General features: G+C 40.3%; 1 protein-coding gene across 3 annotated transcripts in view; it reads left to right on the top strand.

Moving 5' to 3' along the window:
• The window catches only part of LOC104605104 (calmodulin-binding transcription activator 5-like), an 84,711-nt gene that overhangs the window by 56,130 nt on the left and 4,613 nt on the right, over nt 1-23,968 (top strand). For all 3 annotated transcript variants that reach the window (XM_088903205.1, XM_010269720.3, XM_010269721.3), the window contains 4 exons: nt 20,778-20,898; nt 21,267-21,401; nt 21,480-21,538; nt 21,716-22,132. In XM_088903205.1, the coding sequence (XP_088759331.1) occupies nt 20,778-20,898; nt 21,267-21,401; nt 21,480-21,538; nt 21,716-22,132 (732 nt within the window). The remainder of the gene's footprint in view (nt 1-20,777; nt 20,899-21,266; nt 21,402-21,479; nt 21,539-21,715; nt 22,133-23,968) is intronic.

Genomic DNA, 23,968 nt, shown 5'->3' with positions numbered 1-23,968 from the left:
GAGCAAAGGTCTCTGCATAGTCTACTCCATACACTTGTGTAAACCCTTTGGCCACCAATCTAGCTTTGTATCTTTCTACTGAACCATCAGCTCTATGCTTTACTGTGAATACTCACTTGCAACCCACTGGTTCCTTTCCTTTAGGAAGATCCACTAACTCCCAGGTGCCACTTTTGTATAAGGCATTAATTTCTTCCTCCATTGCATCTGTCCATTCAGGTTTGGATAAAGCTTCTGCCACATTCTTAGGAACAGAGACACTGTCAATAGAGGAAAGGAATGCACGGTATGAAGGTGAAATATGATCATAGGACACAAAGTGAGAGATATAATGATTAGTAGTACAAGACCTAAGACCCTTTCTCTTAGCAATAGGAACATCAAGATCATTAACAATAGGAGGATCAATGTTAAGAGATTCAGGCATATCAATGGGAAGAAGTGTACCTGGCTGATGAGGAGGATCTACCTCTGGAGAGTCCGATGATATCGGTTGCATAGTTTTAGGTTCCACAACTCTTAAACTTTGTGGCTCTTATGGCGGCGAAGAAAGACCCAAAATGGAGAAGGGTCAGGAAGAGGAGGTAGTTGAACCTGAGTGTGTTTCTCCTCAGCCCTACTCTCTCCCTGAGGAGAAACCGAGAAGAAGGGTTGACTCTCAAAGAATGATACATCCATGGAGACAGTACTTGCGTGAAGCAGGACCATAGCAGCGGTAACCCTTTTGAGATAACGGATAACCAAGAAAAACATAAGGAGTGGCACGGGGATTGAGTTTTCTGCGAGTAGGAGACAAGTCATGAACGAAGCAACGACACCCAAAGACACGCATTGGAATGGGGGACAACGGAGCTATAGGAAGCAGGAGTTGATGCCGAGATGGCATACAGTTGATGATATATGCAACACACATAATAGCATCCATCCAAAAACGTTTCAAAACATTCATATGAAGTAATAAACCATGAGCTACCTCAAGTAGATGACGATTTTTCCTTTCAGCAGCACCGTTTTGTTGAGGTGTCCTGGCACAAGAGCTTCGATGAAGAGATCCACACGAAGCAAAGAACTCCGTGAGATCACTATGGAAGTACTCTTTTGCATTGTCCGACTGGAAAATGTGAATTTCAGTTTGAAATTGAGTGAAAACCATTCGTTGAAAGTTTTTCACAATCTTTGGCACTTCATCTCTAGATCGCATAGGATACACCCAAGTATATCTAGAGTAGTCATCGATCAAAGTAATGAAATATTTATATCCAGTCTCAGTAGGTAGAGAAATAGGGCCCCAAACATCAGGATAGACAATATGAAAAGGAAATTCAGATCTTTTATTTCTTAAAGGAAAGGAATTTCTACAATATTTGCTCAATTGGCATGTATGACACTGCAATTTACTAACTAACAAAGACTTAAACAACTCAGGAAACATAAGTTTTAAAGACTCAAACGAAAGGTGACCAAGACGATTATGCCACAAATAGGCATGACTCTCACTAGAAGAACTTAAAGACTCTGTAGCCACAGGACCAACTTTATTCTCCAACACGTAGAGGCCATCCACCATGCTTCCTCTACCAATCGTCTTCCCCGAGGTTAAATCCTGAAATACACACGAAGGAAAGGTCACTGAACAATTCAAGGAATGAGTAATACTGCTAATGGAAAGTAAATTGATAGATAATTTAGGAACATGCAACACATTAGAGAGGGTAAGACCAAGAGGAAGGGAGATGGTTCCTTGATCGGCTATGGTGGAATAAGACCCATAAGCCAATCTCACCTTATCTCTCCCAGAGAGGAGGTTATATGCCTGAAATAAATTTGATTTACCAGTCATGTGGTTTGAGGCTCTCGAGTCAATTATCCAAGGGGAATCAGATGTATGAGATGACACATGGAAGGCAGTGGCAGTGTTACCTGATGTAGATGCAAAGGAGTAGGGCCAGAATCCATCTGGCGAAGTGTCCTACCATATAATTCCAAGTGGTCTCAAAGGAGTTGATGATCTCTTCCTTGGGGTCAGAACCAAAGTGTTGCTCTTGGGGTACCATGGGACTAGTCTCTTGAGATGCCACATTTGCTGAGTTATATTTCTTCTTACTCTGCTGGGTTGGCTTCTTACTCGGATCAGACTTCTTACTCAATTCCTGAGCCCATTTCGGCTTGCCATGAAGATCCCAACATGTGTCTCTAGTGTGCTTGGACTTTTGACAGTGAGTGCACCAAAGTTTGTCTTTGTCATCCACTCTCTTCTATGAATCTCCCTTTTTAAAAGAACCTCCAACATTTGAACTTGTACCCCCTCGGACAGGTAGTGCAATCGGTTCCCCTTCTGTACAATTCATCACACTTCTTCTGCTCTCTTCAGACTGAACTAGGGCATAAACTTCTTGGACTGAAGGTAGGTTCTTACTTCCTAAGATTTGTACCCTCATGGATTCATATGTAGGATTCATCCCCAAAAGAAAGGCAAACACCCGTTGCTGGGAAACAAGTGATTTGTAGGCCTTTGCATCCTCATTGCACTTCCAATTCACATTTTGATAATGATCAAGGTCCTTCCAAATTGATGCCAAGTCTGAATAGTACACCGAGAGACTCCTCTCCCCTTGCTTGCAAGTGGAGGATTCTGCTTGTAATTGATATATCTTTGCATAGTGTCTCTGTTCTGAATAGGTAGATTTTTCTTGTTCCCATATTTCACAAGCTATTTCAGCCCACATAAAGGTCTTCCTTACTTGTGGTAGCATGAAAACCAAGAGACATGACATCACCATGCTATTTTCTTGGTCCCATCTGTCATATTCAGCACTACCAATCTTTGGTTCCTTGATTTTACCATTAATATACCCAATTTTTCCTCTAGCAGTAATATAAAGTTTAATTCCCCTAGACCATTCAAGATAGTTCAGTCCATCAAAGGGGATTACAGCCATGGGGAAACTCATATCCATCCCCCCACTCATTCCATTTTGACCTCCTGAAATTCCTGAAGTTGCAGAATTCTCAGAGGACATGATTCAAACAACTTTCAGACCTTACACACACCTTATGATCCCTCCTATCACCAAACAAACAGTCCTAGAAACACCAAGGATGAAGCCCACATGAACACACTGCAATCTATACACAATCTGACCACAAACCAGCCTAGATTGTCCAAAAAAGACAAGATTTTAGGGTGATCTCAGAGCTGATCTGACCTAGCAATCACACTCCACCAACTTCCAGACACCCCAAACACATCGACTGCTAGGAGGGGTCATAAACCAGTATGGTTACACCACAAGGGTTAAAAGATCAGGTCATCCACGACCTACAGATCTGAATTCTCAGACATGGGATCACAAGATCCATAAAAAAAAGAGGTTCGAACCTCACAACTTCTCAGAAAACATTCAGCAGTCTGGAGTCATATAGTTTCTTCTTGGTACACGACCAAGGAAAAGGAAAAAAACACTAAAAAAAATCTGTACCAGTCGTAGGTCTACACCTTTTTTATCTCAATTGAAGAAGACAACAGGTTGAAGCTTGTTCGATCTGCTCACAGGCCTAGCAGAACCGCTCTGATACCATATTAACAGCCGAACAGAGAAGAGAGGTAGGAGAAGAGAAGAGGAAGAGAGGAGAGAAGAGAGAAGAGAGGAGAGAAGAGAGAGATTTGGAGTCTGCTACAGTGCCGCTACAGTGCTGGCGGCGCCAGCTTATATTAATATATATAGGGCAACCATAATTAGAAGGGAAAGGACCCTTATGCCCCTACTTAAGTTACAGCATAAAAAACAAAAGAAAAAACTGCTTTAATTTGTCCAAACGGACCCTTACTCAGCAGAATACAAACATAATAAATAAAGTTAACATTCCAACAGGAACCACCTTGAGTGCCAACAAGTGCTGATCTGTCGGAAGGTATGTTACTCTCTGTGGGGCTAAGAGATATCCTACATGTTAGAGTCAGATCGAAAAACTGAGAAAGAGAAAGAGAGAGAGACAACACAGCTGAATGGTGGGTGTGACACCTTGTGTCAGTTGACACCCTAAAAGAAATATTTATATTGAGTTGTAAAAGGACAGATCTGCCCTTAATGTACAGGAGAGATATAATACAAAGAGAGATATAGAAAGAAAAATAAAAGTACAAAAATAGCCCTATGGCTAGATTTCACTGTCTCTACACTCCCCCTTAAACTGATGCCTAGGAATAAGCATCAGTTTGTCCATGAGAAATAGATGTCGAGCCCGTGTCATTGCTTTAGTTAACAAGTCTGCCAGTTGGAGCCCAGAAGAGACATGAGGAAGAGATATAGTACCCTTAAGAAGGAGATTGCGAATGAAGTGGCAATCAACTTCTATGTGTTTGGTGCGCTCATGGAAGACGGGGTTGGATGCAATTTTGATTGCATTGGTGTTGTCTGCATAAAGAGGAATAGACAATGATGGCTCATTTAGTATTTCAAATGGAAGAGCTTGAAGCCATATGATCTCACTACACACGGAAGACAGCCCTATATTTAGCTTCAGTGGAAGATTTGGACACAGTAGCTTGTTTCTTGCAATTCCATGAGATTGTGGACCGTCGGGTGTCAGGGCATCCAACCCAATCAGCATCCGCATAGGCCATAAGATGGATGGGAGATGATGAGGAGAAGAATATCCCACGTGACAGTGTGCCTTGTACATATCTTATAATCCGATGAACTGCAGATAAATGTGGTTGTCTCGGAGAAGACACAAAGTGACTTACTATCTGAACTGCATAAGATATGTTTGGCCGAGTCATGGTGAGATAGATTAAACTGCCCACTAGCTGACATAAAGGATAGGATCTTCAAGGGGAGACCCATCATCTTTGCTGAGTTTCAGGTTCAGTTCTAGTGGAGTGTCCACAATCTTAGAATCACTAAGATTTGCTAGTTTAACCAGATCAGCCGTATACTTTTGTTGATTAACAAAGTAGCCTCAAGAATTTTTGCTCACTTCAAGACCCAAGAAATATGTCAACAGCCCCAAGTCCTTCATCTTGAAGGATTCACTGAGTAACTGTTGTAGCCTAGAAATTCCTACTATGTCACCCCTTGTAATGAGTATATCATCAGCATAAAGGAGTAATATCGTTACTCCTTGCTTCCGCCTTAGGGTGAACAAAGAGTAATCAGAAGAACTATGAATAAAGCCAGCATCAGTGATGACAGATCCGAACTTCTCAAACCAAGCCCTAGGAGCTTGCTTCAGGCCATAAAGTCTTCTTCAGATGACAAACAATCTGCAGATCTGTGCAATATCCCGGAGGAGGCTTCATGTAAACTGTCTCTTTCAATTCCCCATGGAGAAAAAGTCTCCTCATAGTCTACTTAGCTATAGGAGCAAAAGTCTCCTCATAGTCTCTTCAGATGACAAACAATCGTACAGTGGTCATCTTAGCTATAGGAGCAAGTCTCCTCATAGTCTATCCCATATTCCTATTTGTAACCTTGTGCGACAAGCCTAGTTTTGTATTTGTCTAGGCTTCCGTCAGATTTTAGTTTCACGGAATAGACCCATCGACTTCCTATGAGAGATGTCTCAGGTGGAGCTTTGACTAGGTCCCAGGTGTCATTCTCCAGAAGAGCTCGAATCTCAGAATCCATTGCATCTTTCCAGTGTGGTTTTGCTACAGCCTGCTGATAAGATCTGGGAATGTCTGTGGTAGATAAAATGGTAGAAAAGGAGCTATGGTTTGGTGAATAACCATAACGGTTAGGTGGACGAGAAATTGTAGAGGAACGGTGTAAAGTAGGAGCAATAGGTTCAGAGGGAAGGTCTTGAACACTTACTGAGGCAGCTGGAGTGACCGGACCAACAACTGGAGGCGGAGCAAAGGGGGGGATGGAGACTGAAGGAAGGTCGTTGCTTCCTGAAGTAGGTCAGAAGTTGTTGCGGAGGTGACAATGGAGTATCCGATGTACTTGTAGAATCAAAACTATGCAACAAGGAAACAGAAGGAGCTGGGAACTTAACAATATGTTCAAAAAATGACACACTTTCAAGAAAAACTACATTATGAGAAATTCGAAGATGACGAACCAAAGGGTCATAGCAAAGATACCCTTTATGTTCAGAGCTATACCCCATAAAGGCGCACAAAGATGCTTGTGTAGTTAACTTTGTGCGTTCATGGGGTGGAAGGTGGACAAAACAAGCACATCCGAATACTCTAAGCATGGATAGGTATGGGGATTTGTGGAAGAGGGATTGAAAAGGAGAGGAGTTGTTCAAAACTGATGACGGAAGACGATTTATGAGATACATAGCAATGCTGGCCGCCTCCACCCAAAACCAAGAGGGTACGTGGAATCCTGTAGAAGAGTTCTGACTACACTCAAGATATGCCCATTCTTCCTTTTTGCAACCCCGTTTTGTTGTGGGGTGCCTGGACAAGACTTTTGGGTTTGAATTCCATGTTGTTTTAAGTAGTTTTGGAAATCCCCATCAATATACTCTCCCCCTGAATTTGATCGTAGCACACGAATTCAGGCATCAAACTGAGTGGCAACATAGGTGTGAAAGTGCTGAAATACGGAGTACACTTCATATTTCTTTTGAAGAAAATTGGCTTAAGTGGAACGAGTGCAGTCATCAATAAAGGTTACAAAATATTTAAAACCCATCCGTGAGACAACTGGAGACAACCAAACATCACTATGTATTAAATAAAAAGGGACTGTTGCATGTTCAAAATGAGAAGGAAAAGGCAAAATATGACTCTTACGTAAGCTACAAGTGATGCGGTCTTCATTCACATTTTTAAGAGAAACATTAGAAACAGGTAAACTACCAGAGGAAAACAACTAATCAAGTTTCTTAGAAAAAGGATGGCCCAGTCGTTTATGCCACAACTGCCAATCTTTATTACAATTAAAAGATTCAAAACTAGAAGTAGTAGAAATCAAACATGAAGTAGAAATAGACACGGTTTTATTCTTCTCAAATTCTAGAGCAGAGAGTCTTCCTAGTCTACGCCCCTTCCCCTTTACCTCCCCAGTTTGCTAGTCCTATATCAAACAACCATCAGAAGTAAATGAGACATTGTTACCTTCCTGTACAAGTTGGTCAATAGAAATTAAATTAGTGGTAAGCTTAGGTACAAATAGGGTTTTGGACAAATGAAATGGAGATGACTTAAGAAGTAGATAAATATAAATCATCACATCCAAGTACATCTAATTTCTCACCATTAGCAATAGCAATGTGTTTATCGGGGAGATGGGGTTTAGGACACTGACCAAGAGTGGCCCCTGTCATATGGTTAGAGGCTCCTGAGTCAATGTACCATAGGTGGTTTGGTGAGGGACAGTAGGTAGGAGACTTACCAAACAGGCCCATAGCAGAGAAGGCTGAAGAGATAATAGAGGACTTGAGCTGTCAAATTTGTTCTTCAGACATGCTACCTGAGGTGTCATTTTGCCCAGTCATAGAAGTAATGGAGGATGCTGCATCTGATCCGTCTACACCCGTCTGATAAGCCTTGTAGCTTCCTTTCTTCTGATTTGATCCACTACTTTTCTGAGGCTGAGTGGGGCATTCAGTGATAATATGGCGAACCTGCTTACAGTAGGTGCATGTATTCTTTTTCTTGTAGTGAGAAACAACATGCCCGAACTCCTTACATTCATATCACTGTATTTTAGAGAAGTCCTTCCCTTTCGGTTTTGTTGCTAGAAAGACAGTATCAATGTTAGACTCCTTCCTTCCATCCAGAGTAGTTTGTGTGGCAAATCTGGTTTCGGCCCTCAGAATTTCCCCAAGAATAGTATCCAAGCTAGGAAGTGTTCATCGACTTAGGATATTAGATCTAACAACTTTGAGTTCAGGTCTGAGATGTATTAGGAAGTGCATAATCTTTCTTCTATCAAAATGTTCCTTCATGTACTTCACACAACATTCTGAAGTGTTTGGTTGCTGATATACTCTCTCGAGATATTCATACATATCACATGCAGTCTTGTATCCTCTCATAGGAATCGCAGTGTCAGTTTCAACGGATCCTAAGATCCATGATGCAATTTTTGCATTATCAATTCTCCACTAATTAAGACCCTTGATGTCCGAATCATCAGGTTTAGCTACTGATCCATCCAAATATCCCTAGAGACCTTTTGCCTCCACATGAAATTGGAAATTGAATTTCCAAAGTGCATAGTTCGTACCATTAAACTTGATGGGGAGAATTTCCATTCTTTCTGATGCCATTGAATCACAAAAGCAAGAAAAATCACATAGAGAAGTGTTCAAAACAGTAGAATAATGAAGTACCTTTTAGCCAATGTCCAGAAAAGGAAACTATAAAGGTCTGTCGAACTCTGAAGTGGCTCAAAACCCTTCTAGATCACATTTGATTCAAACCAAACCAATTGGAAACAATAGATCTGCCCTGGGAGACACTAGATCTAAAGTTTCAGCCTGATTCGATGCTTCTAGAATAAGATCCAATCTAAAAGAGAAATCTGGTGGCGCAGCAGTCCAAGAACAGAGTCTGTTGAGTTCTAATTGAATGCAGCTTCAGAAATCAGATTCAAGAACACTCAAGAGCCTCCCAAATACTGTTAGGGAGTACTCTAGATAACAGATAAGAAAGAGGTGAGGATGTAGTCACTTGCAGATCAGATCGTGACCTGCTCTGAAACCATGTCAGAGTCAGATTGAAAAACTGAACAAGAGAAAGAGAGAGAGACAACACAGCCGAGTGGTGGGTGTGACACATTGTGTAAGTTGACACCCTAAAAGAAATAATTATATTGAGTTGTAAAAGGACAGATCTGCCCTTAATGTATAGGAGAGATAACATACAAAGAGAGATATACAGAAAAGAAAAGTAAAAGTACAAAAATAGCCCTATGGCTAGATTCCATTGTCTCTACACTACGGAGACAGGCAAACACTTCTTCTAGAGTAGGGAGAGCAGACCCTCCCAATATTTGTGCTCTAACAGGTTCATACTCTGCTTTCAGTCCCACCAAGAACCGTGTAACATCTAGTTGTTCCCTTTGTTGCTGCTGGATTTTGACGTCCGAAGTTAAGGGATGATAGACATTAAGTTCATTCCGAAGATTTTTCATACTGGCATAATATTCTTCAAGAGTCTGATTTCCCTGTTGCAAACTAAAGTATTCCTGATAAAGTTGATAAACCCTTGTAGTGTTGTCTTGTCCATAATAGGGTTGAAGGGATGAGAGATCCATCTTATGGACACCCAAATCTCGCGGAATAAAGGGGCGAATTTCAAAAATTTTTCTCTCCCTTCAACTGGGAATCGCATTCCCTATTTAGAAAATCATATTTTCAAGGATCATTCTTGAACCCTAAACTGAACCAGATCTGAACCAAAAGGAGTAGGAGAGGATTATACCTGATACGGAGAAATAGTATCCCCCAACGAAGGTGTTCATGCCCAAGGAAGGATCCAAAGACTGCTCCCACTGAAGATGGCGCAATGCAGGATGGAGCAGAATCAGCAGTGTTCTTCTCCAAGAACTCTGTCATTTGCAAGAAACAGTAGGATGGCACGTGAGCACAGCTTCCTATCAATTCTTCCTCAAAGAACTGATGTCAAGATCGAATCTTGACTTCTCCCACAACTGGAGATCGAACTGGCAAACAGGGCGGCAAGAATCAAGGAGGCGGCAAGAAAGAATTCTGCAGGGTTGCTTAATTCTTTCTTCTGTGTTTTTCAGCACTAAAGAGGATCTGAATATCTCTGTCTCCTAAAGCCTGCCGCCCCCTCCTTCTTTTGTTAACCTAAAAGATCAGCTCCTAATCCAATTAGGAGCTGCTTATCCAAATCATATTTGGATCAGCCCTCTCTTTAGGTGATAAGGATAAACCCTTATCTTGTCTGCAGATTAGGTTAGCTTTCTCCTAATCTCATTAGGAGGTTTCTAGATCTGAATCACATTCAGATCTGGACTCTTTGAGTGGATAGGGTCAAGACCCTATCTTATCTGCTAATCCATCTCAGAATTCGCCCCATAATTAACTAATTAAATAGCCCAGTTCGAAATGGGCTTTAGGCCCATTAAGTATATGTACTCACTTAACCTTCCTAACTGCTGCCCAGTTGGGCTTCCTTGTATGGCGTGGGACCCAAGCATTGATCTACACATCAGCCACATGGGTTCGGCCCAGCCTTTGTCACAAGGCCTGGCCGAATACACTGTTATGGACAGTGCACCCCCTGAAACCCATCAAATGGGCTCTATGGGCCCAACACTTACCCTAAGTGGTCCCTGGGCCAAGCCACCTTGTAATACCTAGGGACTGTGGGCAGATGCAAGATCAGCCCATCAGGTATTACCCTCAATGGTCTTACACATAACCTCTCAGCCCATAATGATCAAACACTGCCCGACAAGAGAGGACCTCTTCCTTGGCTGCAAGGAACAGTGTTGCACTCTCTACTTGTATGGATCCCGGGAATTAAAACCTTCTTGCAAACACTTTAGAAACCATAATATATATACTTAAATATATTTTGCAAAACAAATCTCAATGATTGAAATCGGTTGCCGGCAATCTTGGTTTCCATCAGTGAGAGTGCATCCCCGATCATTACCTTTGTTCGACAAAGGGGCTGATCCTGTCACTATGATCACCCATCAGATGAATTCTCAGACTGTCCCAACATACACAGGTTTTGACCCCCGCTAAGGATCTCACTGAATGGTATATCAAAGACAGCCCAATCCGACACCTAGTGCAGTATCATAATCGAGTCTAGGGGTCGGGTGTAACTTTCCAGTTTTGCCCATCAATCTCCAAGGTCCAGGGCAATACTGGAAATCTGGTCCAGTTCATAGATTCAATTAATGCTACACTGTATGTGCCTAGGGTCTCACCCTGGCAGCTTAGACAGGCCACCCCAACCGACTTGGTGGCACCACAGTGTCAGCCTTATCAGGATAGGTCTCCCCAGACCGACCCACTAGCTGTGAACATTCTAAACTAACACGAGTCTCATTAAGTGTCCAGTTTAAGGGTATTACACAGAAACATACCTACCGAGGGAACATGAATCAAATATGCACTTTTATTCATTTACAATAAACTCATAAAGTACATCATTCTGATTGAAGCTAAGGGCATACAAAACTGTCTAACAAGAGTTTCTTGGCATGTTCCCATATACCCCTTGTGGTATCTAAAAACATGAAGTTAACACTGATTTTAGGCTCCATACTGTTCCACAACCACGTCATAATTTGAGCATCCTCTTGCTCCCAATCACTAAAACCCGAGGATTCAGCATTAGGTTTCTCCTCCCGTACATGTTTCACTTTTTTCTTAGCCTTCAGAAACACTTCCACCGACTTGGCCCACGGAACATAGTTCTCACCATTGAGTTTGATGGATGTCATCTAGACACTTAAAAAATCAGAGGAGATCATCACACTCGATTTCTGGTCACCACTCGCATCACCCATCGATGCCATTTCAGTCTACAAAATTGGTTCTGCCCGTCACACACAAAAAAATCAGTTCCAACCACTAAACTACTGTTCTTCAACTACCACACCAGCACACTTGTAATCACCACGAACTTGCCCTAGCATACATTCGGCCACTTTAAACACCACTGTACTGCAAATAAGCAGATTTAAAAACACAGAGAATCCCTCTTGAAACTGCTCATTAAAGGGTTCAGACCACCACGACTTCACCTACTCAACTACCACAGCTGCCACACATAGTGACAGCAGTCCACACAAAAAAAGGGTTTTTTTCTGTTCACTCGAACTGTTGTACTCATCCCCTGTCACCAGAAGTCAAGCCACCGAAACCCTAGAGGTTGCCACAGAAATCTGGGTTTTGTCAGTCTTCTACCCCAGATTTCTCACACCAGAAAAAAACGAAAATAAAAAAGAAGAAAGGGAGAGAGGAGATCAATAGAAAGCTGTAATCGACTTCTATCAGTGGCACTCTGATACCATGTTAGTACTATTCAGCCGAACTGAGAAAAGAGAAAGAAAAGAGAGAAGAGAGAGAAGAAGAAGAAGAATAGTGTCGAACTGAGAAGACAAAGAGTCTAACCCAGTCGACCATATATTTAAATTTGACAGATAAGTATACAAAGACAGAAATGCCCCTGCATATGTAGGAGGCATATAACTAACACATTACTTAGACGGAAAAGACTAAAGTACCCCTCTTTAGTCGACTCTAACAATGTCGAATCTTCAATAGACATTAGGCTCACTGTATTGCTGCTGATTTCCCAAAGACAGGACTGAGAAAACTAAGGTTTTGTACCTCTACAGCACTGTTATTATAACAAAAAAAAAGGTCTAGCAAGCCAACTAGACAAAGGACAACACTTCCATTCATCAAAAAAAAAAAAAGAACAACACTTCAAACAAGGAGAACAGTAGAACTTCATCCACCTATGAATAAAGAGAGGCTTTAATAAACCAGTTCAGTAGGACTGAGGTCAGAAAGCCCTAGCCGAATAGCTATCAGCTTATAGCAACAAAGAGAACTGTAGAGAAGATGGGCCAAATGGCCCATAGGCTGTTTATCTTTTTTATCTTTTATGTTCTTTGCTGTAATGGGCCTTAATCTGGGCTTTATTCTTTCTTATGTTATGTTTTTTAATTTTCTGCTCAACTAGGGGCCTCTCTGTAAATTACTAAAGTTTAACTTAATGAAATGGAATTAGGGGTGTAAGAGAGGAGGTTATGTTCGAAAATATCTCTCTTTGAACCCTAGTTTCCGCCACCTTCTTCTTCTTCTTCTTCTCTCTTCTTGAAATCTGATTTCTGCTACTTCCTTTTGATTTTCTACAACTTTTTAAACAATCATTTCTTTTCAAAAGGCTGTTTTTCTGGTATTAGAGCAAGCTCAACTTTTTCTTTTTCAGCCCAGTTGTTAGTGGTTTTTGGAGAGAAGGGGACTAGTTTTGTTGTCCTCCTGACAGACTCAAGTGTGTTGCTCGAAACCCTAATTTTCTGGAGAAATCTGATTGCAGGCCCCACAGGGAGTTTGACCTGGGCGCTCTGTGACTGAAAGTGTTCTTATCCTTCATCTTGAAGATCGATTCAAGTGGGTTGGTGTTCTGTGAAGTCAAAAAGAGAGGCTGAGAGGCTGCGATTTCTCTGTTTCTCCTGGGTTCCGAGTGTGACGCAAGTAGCAGGTACGACTGCATAGAGGTTGACTCACAACATAGTTTTTATTCTGTCTTCATTTGTTGTTATTCGAAGTTGTTAGAAGTTATTTTCGAAGTATTTTAAGAAGATGAACCCTTCAGAAGTTGAAAACAATCATGTTGCTGAATCTAGACAGGTTCCGAGAGCCTATGTAGACTATCTATTGGCTGTGACCACAGTCAAGCTAGATGGAACTAATTATCTGGCTTGTTTACAATCAGTAAAAATTCATATTTGCAGTAGAGGCAAATGGGGCTTTATCTTCGGGAGCAAAAAGGCTCCCTCAGAAGATGATTCATCATATGAGAAATGGATGCAAGAAAATTATATTGTTATTGGATGGCTTGTGAACTCAATGCAACCGCAAATTAGTCAACACTATTTGTGGATGAATTCAACAAAGGAAATTTGGGATAGTGTTGTTGAAACCTATTCCCAGAAATTAAATGTGGCCAGGGCTTACAAGCTGAGGAATGATGTGAAGAATTTGAGACAGGGGGAGAAACCTTTAGCTATTTATTTCTCAATACTGAAGTCTCTATGGCAAGAATTTGATTTGATAGAAGCTGTAGCCTGGGACACCACTAATGATACTAAGACCTATAGGAAACTTGTTGAGAGAAACAAGGTGTTTGAGTTTTTGACAGGGTTGAATCCAGAGTATGACATCACAAAGCAAAATATTTTATCCAAGGATAGTGTTTTATTTTCTCAAGTCTATGCCTTGGAAAGTAGTGAAGAAAGCAGGAGACTTGTCTAGGTTCAATGGGCTGGTCTAAATGATCACTTTGCTAATATGGGAGTGAAACCAAGGGAGTTATAGGGACTCCAAGTAGCTCAGGGAAGAAAGAAATTATTTGTCAGTACTGTAAGAAGCTGAAACACACTAAAGACAAGTGTTGGAAATTGCATCTTGAGCTTCTTCCTCTTCGGTTTCAAAAGAAGTCTGATAATATGAATGCAGGGAGTGCCAATATTGCTGTTGGTCCAAATAGTGACAAATGCCTAACTGAAGAGATGACTGCTAGTGAGCAGTTAGCAGCTATTGAAGGTAGAGTATGAGAAGTTTGGAAGGATGATCAGTCACCTAGAGGGTGTGGCCTCTTCTTCCAACCCTTCAGGAAATTCAACCTCTTCTGCATTTTCTCATTCAGGTATACGGGCTTCTGCCAATCATGCAACTATTTCAGGTAATCGTAGGATCCCTTGGATTATTGATTCTGGTGCTTTTGATCATATGTCCAGCCTTTCCACTTTGTTTGTTTCTTATGATTTACTTCCTGGCCGTGACAAAATCACCCTAGCCGATGGCTCTCTTGCCCCTATCTCCGGCAAGGGAACCATCAAGGCTACAGATTCCTTGGTACTTCCTTCTGCTCTTCATGTACCCAAGCTAAATACAAATTTGTTATCTGTAAGTAGCCTAACTAAGTCATTGAACTACTGTGTAACCTTCTTTCCTTCCTACTGTGTTTTTCAGGATCTAGAGTCTTAGAAAGTGACTGGGAGTGGCCATGAGGCGAATGGAATATATCTGCTAGACACTCCCGGACAGAGCCATGGACAACCTGGAAAAGTTGCTTTGGGGTCTACATCTACAGAGTCCATCAGTCGAGTCATGTTATGTCATCTTCGTTTGGGTCATCTTTCTTTTTCTGCATTAAGTCATTTATTCCCAGAATTGTTTAAGGGAACTAGTCTGTCTAGTCTTCATTGTGAGTCATGTGAATTGTCAAAACATTGTAGAAACAGTTATCCTTTGAGTAATAAAAGATCTTCTTCTCCATTTCATATTGTGCACTCTGATGTGTGGGGGCCTTACCATTTTACCTTCTATGGGTGGCTACAAATATTTTATTCTATTCATTGATGACTTTTCACGGTTCACTTGGATATTTTTGATGAAGTTCTCAAACTTGTGAGGCAATTCCATGAATTTGTTCTAACCCAGTTTGATTCCAGAATTAAAATTTTTAGATCTGATAATGCAAAAGAATACTTTGAGAAAAACTTGACCTGCTATCTCATTGATTTGGGGGTTATTCACCAAAGCTCCTATGTTAGGACCCTAGAACAGAATAGAGTTGTTGAAAGAAAAAATTAGCATATTGTTGAAGTTGCAAGAAGTATCCTATTTGCCTCACATGTCCCTACAAAATTTTGGGGTGATGTTCTCACTACAACCTACCTAATCAACTGTATGCCATCCGGGGTTTTGGGGTTTAAGTCTTCCTTCAGTCTTCTTCATCCGGGCAAGGATCTTTTGCCTATTCCTTTCTGTGTCTTTGGCTACACTTGTTATGTACATATCCCAAGTGTCCAGAGACATAAATTTGAGCCAAAAGCCCACAAGTGTATCTTCCTTGGTTATTCCCCCACACAAAAGGGTATTGTTGTTTTGATCCAAAGATTGGCACTTGGTATGTCTCAATGGATGCCACCTTTGATGAGCTCTCTTCCTTTTATGATTCTTCTCAGGAGAGGCATTGTCCAAAGGGGGAGAATTTGTTATAGTTGTTTGCTCTCCCCCTTCCTGTCCCAATTGAATCTTCTATTGAGACCCTTCCTCCTTCAAATGAGTCAAGGGAGGATCAGTCATTTCACTCTCATTTCAGTATTCTTATCCCACCTTTACCTCCTCATCCTTTTTTTAATCCCAGGTTGTACCAATGGCAGAGAACCAGAAGTGAGAAGATTGTTTCCCCTACACCACATGAGCCTCTTACACTTCCAATCACAAAAGAGACAACAAGTACTAATATAGCCCCCTTGGAGTCATCCTTTACAGACCTTGATATCCCTATTGCTATTAGGAAAGAAAAAAGGAAGTGTACTACACATTGCAGTTCCAAACACCTTTCTTATAGTTTGCTCTCTCCTTCATATTTTGGCTACCTTTCTTCTATTGCTTCTAACCCAATTCCTAGGTTTGTGTCAGAAGCTCTTACTATTCCAGAATGGAGGGATGCTATGAGAACATAAGTTGATGCCTTGCACAAGAATGACACTTGGGAAGTGGTTGATTTGCTTGAAGGGAAGGATCCAGTAGGCTGTAAGTGGGTTTTTACCATCAAATATCATGCTGATGGCACCATTGAAAGGTACAAGGCTAGGCTGGTTGCAAAATCTTATACACAAACATATGGGATTGATTATCTGGGGACCTTTGCTCCTGTTGCCAAGATGACTTCTATGAGAGGTCTGCTATCTCTAGCTGCACACTCAAACTGGCCACTTTATCAGCTGGATGTGAAGAATGCATTTCTGAATGGAGAGTTACATGAGGTCTATATGTCTCTTCCTCTAGGGGTGTATGAAACAGATATGAAAGGGAAGGTTTGTAGGCTGAAGAAATCTCTTTATGGACTTAAATAGTCCCCTAGGGCATGGTTTGAAAGGTTTAGGGCCGCCCTTGTTAGTTTTGGCTATGTACAGACATAGTCTGATCATACCCCCTTTGTGAAGAGGAGAGGATCCTTGGCCGTTTACCTGATTGTGTATGTTGATGATATTGTCGTGACTGGTAATGATGTATCAGGAATTAATGATCTCAAATCTTTCCTTCATACAGAGTTTGAGATCAAAGATCTGGGGGAATTGAGATACTTTCTTGGCATAAAGGTTGTTAGATCCAAAGATGGGATCTCAGAGAAAGTATGTACTTGATTTGCTCTCTGAAACAAGGAAGATGGGTGCTAAACCAGTTGCTACTCCTATTGATATGAGTCATAAACTCTCTGATTCAGATGGAATATTGTTGAAAGATAAGGGAGTCTTCCAGAGGCTACTTGGAAAACTTCTCTATCTATGCATGATTCGACCAGACATTGTATATGTTGTCAGTTGCATTAGTCAGTTCATGCATGCTCCCAGGGATACTCACATGGCAGCAGCAGAGCAGATTCTATGTTATTTGAAGGGTTCCCCTGGAAATTGAGATACTTTCTTGGCATAGAAGTTGCTAGATCCAAAGATGGGATCTCAGAGAAAGTATGTACTTGATTTGCTCTCTGAAACAGGGAAGATGGGTGCTAAACCAGTTGCTACTCCTATTGATATGAGTCATAAACTCTCTGCTTCAGATGGAATATTGTTGAAAGATAAGGGAGTCTTCCAGATGCTACTTGGAAAACTTCTCTATCTATGCATGACTCGACCAGACATTGCATATGCTGTCAGTTGCATTAGTCAGTTCATGCATGCTCCCAGGGATACTCACATGGCAGCAACAGAGCAGATTCTATCTTATTTGAAGGGTTCCCCTGGAAATTGAGATACTTTCTTGGCATAGAAGTTGCTAGATCCAAAGATGGGATCTCAGAGAAAGTATGTACTTGATTTGCTCTCTGAAATAGGGAAGATGGGTGCTAAACCAGTTGTTACTCCTATTGATACGAGTCATAAACTCTCTGCTTTAGATGGAATATTGTTGAAAGATAAGGGAGTCTTCCAGAGGCTACTTGGAAAACTTCTCTATCTATGCATGACTCGACCAGACATTGCATATGCTGTCAGTTGCATTAGTCAGTTCATGCATGCTCCCAGGGATATTCACATGGCAGCAGCAGAGCGGATTAGTTGTTGCTTGAAGCCTACACAGATGCTGATTGGGCCGGAAACATTGATGACAGAAGATCTACCTCTGGGTACTGTAGCTTGGTGGTAGGTAATATCTCTTGGAGAAGCAAGAAACAATTAGTTTTTGCTTGATCTTCAGCCGAAGCTGAATATAGAGCCATGGCTCATGGAGTTTCTAAACTTCGGCATGATACTAGCAAGCTTGGCATGATTGACATCTATGCTCAACTTGAGGGGGAGTGTAGAGAAGATGGGCCAAATGGCCCATTGGCTGTTTATCTTTTTTATCTTTTATGTTCTTTGCTGTAATGGGCCTTAATCTGGGCTTTATTCTTTCATATGTTATGTTTTTTAATTTTCTGCCCAACTAGGGGCCTCTCTGTAAATTACTAAAGTTTAACTTAATGAAATGGAATTAGGGGTGTAAGAGAGGAGGTTATGTTCGAAAATCTCTCTCTGAACCCTAGTTGCCGCCACCTTCTTCTTCTTCTCTCTTCTTGAAATCTGATTTCTGCTACTTCCTTTTGATTTTCTGCAACTTTTTAAACAGTCCTTTCTTTTCAAAAGGCTGTTTTTCTTCTAGAACCAATCTCTACAACTCCAAACTGTAACATTCACAGCTATAACACACTGAAACATGAATGTAAAAGTACATAAAAAACAGGGCAAACCCTAAAGAATTCTATTCATTGCATTCGGCTGCCACCAAAAGCTCCACAAAAACTCCTCTTAGTACAATGACCAAAGAGAAAAGAAAAAAACAACATAGAAGCACGGGCCTAGTTCAATCCGATGAGGCTTTGATTCTTCTACTAGTCGAAAAAGGAGATTTCAGATGAAAAACTCAATTTGAGAAGCTTGAGCCTAGATCAGTGCTTTGATACAATGTAGTCCAGCAAGAGGAAAGAAGAAAAAAGTAGAAAGGAATAAGAAAGGAGGAGAAGAGAAAGGAGAAAAAGAAAAGAGTTCTATTCCAAAGGTTAAGTAGCTGGTGGCACCTTAGTATTTATATTTAGGGTACAATAAAAAGATAAGAAAAGACAAAAATACCCCTACGACTATGCATAACACATTTCAACAGTTCCTTAATTCTGAATTTGAGATCAAAGACTTAGGAAAGTTGAGGTATTTCCTGGGCATTGAAGTTGCTAAATCCAAAGAAGGTATCTTCATTTCTCAACAGTATATTGGATCTTCTAACTAAGACTGGGAAGTTTGATGCTAAACCTGCCTCCACCCCTATTGATGTGAATCATAAACTCTCAACTGATGATGAAGAACTTTTGGCTGACAGGGGAGTGTTTCAAAGATTGTTGGGGAAACTTCTTTACCTATGTCGTGAGTGTAACCAGACAGTTCATGCATGCCCCCAGAGACACACATATGGCTACTATAGAAAGGGCGCTATGTTATCTTAAGAGAACTCCCGAGAAGGGCATACTATTTGTTAAACATGGTCATATGAAGGTATAAGCATATATAGATGTTGATTAGGCAGGTAATATAAATGACAGGAGATCTACATCAAGCTATTATGCTATGGTAGTTGGGAATATTGTTTCCTTGAGAAGTAAAAAGCAATTAGTGGTTGCTAGATCTTCAGCTGAAGTAGAGTATAGGGCTATGGCCCATGGGGTTTCTGAGTTGTTATGGCTTAGATCTCTCTATATCATGTGATAAGCCTTTGATGTTATATTGTGATAATCAAGCTGCTATTAACATTGCCCATAACCCGATTCAACATGATAGAACTAAGCACGTTGAGGTAGGTAGACACCTTATATGAGAGAGAGTGAACCTCAGGGGAGATGTGCCTTATTTTCCTTTCATTGCTTCAGAAGAGCAACTAGCAGATTTTCTGACTAAGATCCTAAAGTATGCAAGCAAGTTGGGCATGATTGACATCTATGCTCAGCTTGAGGGGGGGGGGGGGGGGGGGGGGGGTGTAGAGAGATTGGGCCGAATGGGCCTTAAGTCTCTTTCCTTTTATTTAAGTTATGTTTATGTTTATGTTTGTCTTAAGTAGTGGGCCTTAGTTATGGACCTGTTTTCTGTCTTTTTATTATTGCTTAAGTGCTGACCACCCTATTAAGGGTATTCATGGAATTGTACTCAGATTACAATTAAAGAACAAAAGATATCTTTGGGGGCTGGAGAGAGGGATCAAACTCTTCTCTTCTCTCTTCCCTTCTCTACATTCTCTCATCTGCTTTCACAAGCTTCTGCTGAAACTTCTCTTCCTTTCTTTCTTTTTCTATTTTTGTTTTATCTTTTGAAATATTACAGGTCTGTTCTGCAACTCCTTGCAAATAAATTATAAATAAAAATAAAAGATGAGTTCTGGTAGAATATACCTAGAACCTTTGCATAAACCATTTAATTGGAATCAATTGTTTGGGATTAGTAGGGCCATAAACATATCAGATTTGGAGTAGATCTTGGTATATATCCTAATTCTACCCAATTAGATATTTAAAATATCCAGATCCATTCTGTCGGATTTGGATAAGGGTCAGATTGAATATTTTATTTTTAATAGAATCATCAAAAAATATATATTGTGAGACTTGAACCAACAACCCATTACAATATTAAACATATCTGACTAATAAATAGTAATTGAATCAGATCTAGATGGATTCAAATTCACTCCGATCTTGAAGGACCTTCTGTTTAAGATCAATTGGAAGTTCTAGGGAGTTGGAACTAGTTCATTGCACTGAGGTTCTACTGCCTCTAGAAAAAAAAAAATGTAAAAGAACAGATGGATTGGAAGCCTTTATCTCAGGCAGACAGGTTATACCATCTGCCTAGGTTGAATCCCATCTTTTGATTGGTAACGAGAAATTTTATTAAAAATAATAGAGTATAGAAATGATGCATCACAGCCATATAAGGACAGTGCACTTACATTGAAACATCAAATAATACACAAGAACTCCATGAACCTCATTTACCGCAAAATCAAATTAACAGTGTGATCTAATATTTCCTTTGATCTATGGTTGGTGTATGTTACAGCCACAGGGTTCTCCAGTCACTCTTGTTAATTCAAATTCCAGTTCAGCCTACTCGGATCCATCTGTTTCTCGGGTTTCATCAGAAGAAAACAGTTCTGGAGCTAATCATGCGTTCCACACAGGTAACAATTATCTACAGAGTTGTCTAGTTAATCTTTTGATGATATTTGTAAAGAAACTATTTTGTTTTCTCGAAACGATGATCACTGTGACTATTTATTTTCTCAAAATGATGAATACTATTTAACTATATTTATGGATGCTGTGGCAATTATTCATCATGTTAATAGATCAATTTTGATGCAATTTGTAAAGAAACTATTTTCTTTTCTTTAAATGATGATCACTGTTTAACTTTGTTCATGGATAGTGTTAATTATTGATTATGTTAATAGTTTAGTTTATGGGTTTACAGAGTTCCTAATCCAAAAGATGTCTCAACTGTTCTCTGAAAAGTAATCGCCTAATTGTATGAAAATGGATTTGTTAGGTTCTGGCTCTCCTGCTGTTAGTGGATCTGCAGAGGTTGATGATCATTTGACTGTACTGCATGAGATTAACACACTTGAGTGGGAAGATCTGTTGGGGAAACAAGAATCCATTGATCCTAATATGCCTAAAAATGGTAATACCACGTACCTGTTTCTGATAAAGCTACTAGCCAACTTAGGAAACCATTAACTGTAATAATCTTGATTGGCAGATGAAATTTTACACCTGGAGCGACAAAAGTTGTTTGAACCAAGAGGCTCCATTCAGGATGTAAGTAAACTTACATGTCTATGTAGATAACTCTCTTAGGCCCTTCCCATGTTAACAACTATTGGCAATATAAGGAAATTAATATCCAAAATAAGTGGATCCACTGAATGCTTTTATCTCTTCATGTTTCTGCTGACGTATTCGCTTTATTGATCAACCAATTGTTTATTGTATCAGGGTAGCTTTCTCCCAACCAATAATCTATCTATGGAACTATCTTCTTTTGGGCATCCAACTGAACCAATGCCTAACAGTGATCCAGTTGACATCAGACCATCAAACAGTCATTACCTTCAGACATTGGGACAGCTATCAGATAACAAGAGAAAAGACTTTGAAAGAACAGTTGAATCCTTCAACTTTACTTCTAGAGACACTTCACAAACTCAGGATAATTTTGGAAGATGGATGAACTGCATTATGGCCGACTCCCCAGGATCACTAGATGGCCCACCAATTGAATCACCAATTTCAATTGGTCATGATTCAACTCTCTCTGCAACAACTAATCACCATCAATCTTCCACACAGGGTCAAGTTTTTAATATAACTGATGTTTCACCTGCATGGTCTTTCTCAACAGAAGAAACAAAGGTTATTTTCTTATACTATCCTATATTTTGATGGTGTTTGGTTATGGGTACAAGTATATTCGGAATAGGTGTTATCATTAGGGGTGCAACTTGGACAGGCCTGGTTGGACATTTGTTGAACTTTGAAGGGGCCCAGCCTGATTGCAGTGGAAATTTTTCAGATTGGGTATCCAATTTGTACCCCTACTTGTCATTTGGCTGGCTATCTTTTTAACCTGCTTACATGTCTTATTCAAGATGAACATTTTTATACCACAAAAATGTTTTTGAAGGCCCTTCCAGGAGTCAAAACGACTAAAGAGTTTTCCCAGGATAATTACTTAGAATTCTTTTGTCAAGTCGAAATTCATTTAGGAATTTAAGCATTGGCCTTCACTTAGAATTCTTCTGAACTGGATGATGTTAAATACAACCAGGGAATTATCTGACATGACAGGAAAGCTTTGTTGGAAGGCAATTATAAATATTGTCATGTGATGGGCTGGGAAGAGAAACAATTGAGAATTTGAAGGTAGTAGTGCCCCCTTTGAAGCTTCACATTTTTCTTCTGATCAATTCTCGGTATCAGCCAAGAAGGAGATAAAGGGAATTTCCCTCAAAGATCTGAAAAGAATTCTAACACATGTTCTTCATTTGATCCTCCACACTTGGCCATGGATTCCTCTCCCTCCATAGGTATCTGGACAATAAGACTTTATTTTGATAGCATCTCTCTTGGTAATCGAGGTCCACCTGGGACTGGAGGGGTCTGTGAGGATTTCAAATGGAATTAAAACTATATATATAGATAGAGAGAGAGAGGAAGGGAGGGAGAGAGATTGGAAACAGTAACTTTCATTAAAACAACAATTAAACAATGTCAACCACTCATAGCATGAGTGTTGACCCCATATTTTATTTCAAGGTTTGCAATACAGCCCAAAAAAGATTCTCTCCAAGGTCCCCTACTTTGCCAAAGTATCGGCCTAACCATTGGCCAACTTCCTTGTCCAATTGAAAAGTACTCCAGCTTCCCTTGCTAAGCAAAAAATCTCCCTTATTTGTTGTCCAACAGTCCAAACCCCCAAGATTTTTGTCTGTATCCATCCTATTGACAATTTAGAGTCTCCCTCCACCTCAAAATCTTGAAGTCCCCAATGCTAAACTAAGGGCCTCTCTGTAAATTACTAAAATTTAAGTTAATGAAATAGGATTAGGGGTGTAAGAGGAGATTATGTTCGAAATCTCTCTCTGAACCCTTATTGCCACCACCTTCTTCCTCCTCTCTCTTCTTGAAACCTGATTTCTGCTATTCTCAATCAATTCTCTGCAATATTTTGAGTACAATAAAGGAGTTTAAGGTATCTTAATGTTTGCAATTCTAAGAGGTGGCAGACTGTTTTTAGCCACTCCACTATAACTATAAAGCAGTCAGTGACCCAAGGTCGCATTACTCTTGAGGTTGGGCAGCTAAAATTAGATTTTGAATGGATTCGCCTAAGGGAACCTAAAGCCATCTGGAATAGGTGGAATTTTCAGAGATATACAGGCTATATTAGATTTTTCTATAATGGACCAGCTGGCATGGGTAATTCTCTAAAGGTGGAGTTCATAGTCCTGCAGGATCTTAAATTTGCCTTGACTAGGGAATGGAAGGATTTAATAGTGGAAGGTGATCGCAATAAAGTGTCTCACATCAGGAGACAATAGGCTGGAGTATCAACAAAAAAATCAGGATATGATGAGTCGTCTTCTCTGAGGTCCATGCTGAGGGAAGGGAAATCTCTAGAGATTAATCAAATTTGCATGACTCTTGAGGCAGGACAGCTAAAATTAAATTTTGATGGATTCACCTAAG

The sequence above is a fragment of the Nelumbo nucifera genome, chromosome 4 (genome assembly GCF_055504915.1).
Source record: "Nelumbo nucifera cultivar China Antique chromosome 4, China Antique-T2T, whole genome shotgun sequence".
NCBI classification, from domain to species: Eukaryota; Viridiplantae; Streptophyta; class Magnoliopsida; order Proteales; family Nelumbonaceae; genus Nelumbo; species Nelumbo nucifera.
The sequence above is the reverse complement of the archived record's forward strand: the minus strand, read 5'-3'. Positions and strand labels throughout refer to the sequence as shown.